The sequence below is a fragment of the Halichoerus grypus genome, chromosome 7, assembly GCF_964656455.1.
Source record: "Halichoerus grypus chromosome 7, mHalGry1.hap1.1, whole genome shotgun sequence".
Taxonomy (NCBI): domain Eukaryota; kingdom Metazoa; phylum Chordata; class Mammalia; order Carnivora; family Phocidae; genus Halichoerus; species Halichoerus grypus.
In genome coordinates this window covers 12,503,038-12,508,096 of record NC_135718.1, presented here as the reverse complement: position 1 = coordinate 12,508,096, position 5,059 = coordinate 12,503,038, and the positions used below count along the sequence as shown (strand labels likewise).

The window sequence follows — 5,059 nt, the reverse complement described above, 5'->3', positions numbered from 1 at the left end:
TAGCTATGCTCTTTCCTGGGTCCCCTTGATGTCAGCTCCATGCCTTGCATTTGCAAGACTACTAAATGTTCATAAATGCAAGCCACAGGACCGAGATGGTTAAGTAGCCCACCTGAGAAAATAAACCTGGAACTGAGCACCCGCAATAAAAGAGCAGGCTGAAAATCCACAAGAACAAAAAAGCAGGAAGGTTACATCAATTGGAATATTGTTACCTTAGCATCTCTCACAGTTGCTATTTCCAGGTAACTGTTGCCAACACATATTGAAACACTCCCCGGCTGATTTACTGAGATAAATCTATTGATTGGCTGCCAAAAGTGAGACCCAGTGACAATGCTTGCAAAGAGGATTACAGAACCTCCCGTCAGCCTCGGAATGGGCTGTTGCCAAGTACCCGGCTGGCTCCGCTCCCAGCTTTATGGGTTGGATGACTCCTTGCAGGAGGAGGACTGGATGCTTGGTATTAACTAAAATAAATTATATTAAATAAAATTTTCTACCTCAGCGCTATGTGAATTTCTATAGGACTCACTTCTGAGAGATTTTTTTTTAAAGTTGGTTTGTTTTACAGTCAAACTAGTCCCAGATAGATTTGAGATAGGGTAAGAATTAATTAGTTGCTGTTCAGGGGGCAATTTGGATCATTCATAAAGATGTTTATAAACACAGCATAATTCTCCAGCCTCTTTAGGCTCTCCATAGAGTCCATGTAAATGTTAAAATTTTTAACTTAAGTTGTAGGCTGGAAACAGCGGGCAGCTTTTCTAGTAATTAATGAGGACACTTTCTTCTCACAGTTGATGTAGATTTCAATCAAGCTAATCAGAGAACGCTTCAATTTTTTTAACACCTGGAAACCAGGATTTGGAATAATTCATGGTGTATAACTTTATACTGCAAATGAATCTAAAGTTGAAAAAAAAACTGGACTCATGCACTGCCTTACACATAGGAGATTTGTAAGGAAACTGTTGAATGAATACCTATATATTTTGATTATACGGATTTGCCTCTGTGTGATTCATGAATACTGGTTTGAAGGCTAAAAGAATATTATTCCCCAAGTGTAGCATGTAACACCCTGACAGAATTCAACTCCAAATTCATAATACCTTTGGTAGGTACAATCAAAGCTTCATTCAGATGTTGCTGAGATTCATTAGAGGATAATTCTTAAGGGGCTTAACCTTGGATGCATATTAAAGTCACCCAAAGTGCTTTGAAAAATGCTGAGGCCCGGGTCCCATCTCAAATCAGTTGGACCCTCTGGGGATAGGACCTAGGCACTGATGTCTCTTGAAAGCTCTCCAACTGATTCTAGGAGCAGCGAGAGCTGAGAACCAGTGACTTAAGGCTTCCAAAACTGAAACCACAATTAATCAGATCCTTCCCCCAACTAATCCAGCCTTTCCCCAATCCCCTCCATTCTCCACACATTCCCATCAAAAGAATGCTCTGAGGAAACATGAAATGCCTGTCTGTCCTTGAGCCTCCCAAGTAATAGAGCTGCTGGAAGCACCGGAGTCAGCCTCCGGGATGCCTGGGGGATGACTCGTTTGGAACGGGGGAGTGACATAATGCTGTTGGTGGGCTACATTTATTAGAGCATAGCTTTGTTCTCCACATCCACAGATGAAGCTCAAAGTTAGTTATTTGTGCCATTGCCAAAGGTAACTTGCATCTCCCAAGTTAACCTGCTTTTTTCTTTCTCCCAAGCCAGGCTTTTCCCGCCCTCCCCCATGCTGCGAACAGTCTGGTTATATAACTACTAAAGATACATACTGCTAACTAGCCCAACCAGGAATTCTTACTCTCCCATCAGTGGTTGCTGGCATTGGAGTGCTAGGACTTAATTCTTGTCATCCCCAAGTCTTTCCCCTCTTTCCCTTCCTTTCAGGGCACACTTTCATGAGTGAATGAGCTCATTTTAGAGAGTAAGATAAGGAGAGAAGTTAATTCTACTGTATAGTGAGCTAGGGTGGTACTGGAGTCTTACAGATGATAATGGACTTGCAGTTGCTGCACTAGCTCATGCCCTATATGCTCAGGGGCTGATCTGACAGGTGGATATCATGCATCACTTCCCAAGACTCTCACCCTCATTGTCCAGTCACTGCTCCCACATCAATGTGAAAACCCTTGTCCCAGGGCACTGGCCTCATATACAAAATTCTCAGGAGGTGAAGGTGAGGATTATCAGCCTGGTATCATGGCCCAACAGTCTTCATCTCTCCCCTTAGGCCTGGAAGGAATGAAATGTTTGATTGCAGTTGGGTGGTAGTTTATTTTTTGGTTCTGGCCTTAAGTAAACTTCTCCCAGTCCTTGCATTCTGGGTTGATTGTGTTCCAAGCGTGTCACCACCGAGCAGGTGCTGAGCAGTCAGATGACAGCTGTTGAACTGTTGCTACTGAGCAATTAGAGAATGCAAGAGAATGCTTTGGAACATGGTTTACATTGAATATTCAGAAAGCCAAATATCTGTGTACCTGCCTTGTGGCAAACACTGGGTGTGTATACACAAACACACACACAGAGATGTCTGTCCCATGCACAGTTACATGCCCCCTTAAGTGATTTGGACCTTTCCTTCTTTATCCCTGTATATCTACCCCTTCATTGACTAATTCATCTTATCATTTTCAAATAGAAGTTAGGGGATAAGGAGGAGGGAAACAATAGCAAGACCTTTTGAAACGTGGCTCCTGAGTGGTTTTGTGCTATAAATTCAAGTGAATTTCAAAGTAAAACCCTTTTGGTGTGGAAAGGTCTTATTCAGGAAATGCTGAAATCCCAGATACAGATTTGTAATACATATTTCCCTGGAATCCTAGGAATTAATGGATTCAGATTGACTCATCAATATCAGGTATGACAGCTCAGTTGAGTCTTTTTAAAAGGCAACCCGAAAAGCTTCACCAACCCCAACGCAGTCATTTTAAATCTCACCCCCATTGTTCCTTCAACTCACCATTGAGCAAGCAGAAGGGAAAGCAAGGAAGACAGCCACGGTTCTGAATTACTGTCGTGAACCAGGAGAAAGAGCTTTGTTTGGCATTCAAGGGCATAAAGAGGAAATAATAAATCCTCTCCCCTCTCCCTGGCCTCTTCCAAGCAAAGCACAAGACTCCCACCAAAGCCCACTTCACATTTTACATAGACATAAGGACAAGGCAAGACAGCTGGACAAGAGGCCTAAGCTGGAAGTTTTGCCACGTATTGGATTAGCCCTGGTGCTGGGAATAAGCGCTCCAGTCCGGCCCCAGGTGGGTACCCTCGAGCCGAGTGGACGTGGAGCTCCCCAGCCAAGCCCTGGCGCGGTGGCATCAGATGACCACGCTGACTGTCACGGTCTGGCCGTGCGGCGCGATCTTGCGGGGCCAGGCAAGCAAGAGCTTGCGCAGCTCCTCACGGAAGTTGTCGTGCAGCCAGGCGTAAATGAAGGGGTTGTAGCACGCCGAGCTCATGGCGAGCCAGTGGCAGAGCAGCTGCACCAACCCGAAGGCGTAGGGGTCGATGGCGTGCGGGTCGAGGTCCCGCAGCAGGTTGAAGACGTGCAGCGGCAGCCAGCAGACGGCGAACACCACCACGACCACCACCAGCAGGCAGAAGGTGCGGCGGCGCCGCGCACGGTCCCAGTCGGCCTGGCTCTGGGTCACGCAGCCCGGCACCACGCGGTTCCGCAGCTTCACCGACACCCGGACGTAAGACAGGAGGATGACCAGCAGGGGGAGCAGGTAGGTGACGAGCAGCAGCCCCCAAGCATAGAGCTGGCGCTGGCGCTCCTGAGACCCCCAGAATTCCTCGCAGAGGCGCACACCGTGCGGCTTGAGCTCGACGTGGTACGTGTGCACGGCGGCCGGCAGCGCCAGCACCGCGGACAGCGCCCAGATGGCCAGCACTGCGTAGGCGCTGAGGCGCAGGGAGATGCGCCGGCGCAGCGGGTGCACCAGCACGACGTAGCGGTCCACCGCGATGGTGGTGAGAGTGAACACCGACACGTAGACGGTGACAGGCTGCAGGAAGAAGACCAGGTGGCACAGGCCGCCGCCGAACACCCAGCCGCGTGGCTCGAAAGCGTAGGCCAGCGTGAGCGGCACGCAGGCGGTGCACATGAGCACGTCGGACAAGGCCAGGTTGCCGATGAGGAAGTTGGTCACGTTGTGCAGCCGACGCACCCGCGCAATCACCAGCACCAGCAGGCAGTTGCCCACCAGCCCCACAACCACCACGATGCTGTAGAGCAGCACGATCAGCCCCTTCAGCTGATGCACCAGCTGCAGGCTTTGGAAAGGCGTGACGGCCTGAGCGCCTGGGTCAGCCGCCGACCCATTGACCGCCGAGGCCTCCGTGCTCTGGTTGGCAGGAGTTGAGGCCGCCGGTGGCAACCCAGAAAATAAGTCAGGGACCGGGGGGCCCTGAGTCGCCAGTGAGGCCATGGCCACCTGTCCAAAGAGAATCAAAGCCCGTCACTTCCCATTGTCCATCCATCCCTCCTACACCAATCGTGCCTCCCTCCCCCACCTCAATTACCCAAATACTCCCTTTAGAATAACTGGCCAAAATAAATAACAACAATCAGAAGCGCTGTCATCCCCCCTATATAAAAATAAATCTATGGGAGATTACGCGTGCACAGGTTATTTAAACGCCTCCTATTCAATGTAGAGCCTTGGCAGTCCACGCAGGTCAGACCCAGAAGCATGGTCCTACCTGGTGAGTAGGGCTTGGCGGGCGGGAAAACGCTCCGCGGAATGAGGGGCCGAATCCCGGCTGTCCCCTAGCGGTCCTCAGCCCACGACGGCGGCGCAGGCTTCTCGCTTCTCCGCGGGAGCTCAACAGATTCAGGAGTTCCCAGTGGGCTCGCAGTTTTTGAGAGGGACCGGGAGCGCCTCCCCTCCGCCCCGCCCCCCACTTCAGCGCTCCCTTGTATGGAAAAATGGGGGCGGAGCGCGCACCACCAGAGTCGGTGCTTAGACAACTAGGTAGAAGGACAGTGTGAAGACAATGGAAACAGAAAAGGGAGGAGGGGCAGACAAACCTGGGTCAGAGGGACGA

At 50.2% G+C, this 5,059-nt stretch overlaps 1 protein-coding gene across 1 annotated transcript; it reads right to left on the bottom strand.

The window, feature by feature from the left end:
- Window positions 1–809: 809 nt before the first annotated feature.
- Window positions 810–4,848, bottom strand: PRLHR (prolactin releasing hormone receptor). The gene is made up of 2 exons (XM_036106405.2): window positions 4,715–4,848; window positions 810–4,446 (listed from the first exon to the last, which is right to left on the bottom strand). The coding sequence occupies exon 2, from the start codon at window positions 4,438–4,440 to the stop codon at window positions 3,328–3,330; it is 1,113 nt and encodes a 370-aa protein (XP_035962298.1). The 5' UTR covers window positions 4,441–4,446; window positions 4,715–4,848; the 3' UTR covers window positions 810–3,327.
- Between the last annotated feature and the right edge of the window lie 211 nt (window positions 4,849–5,059).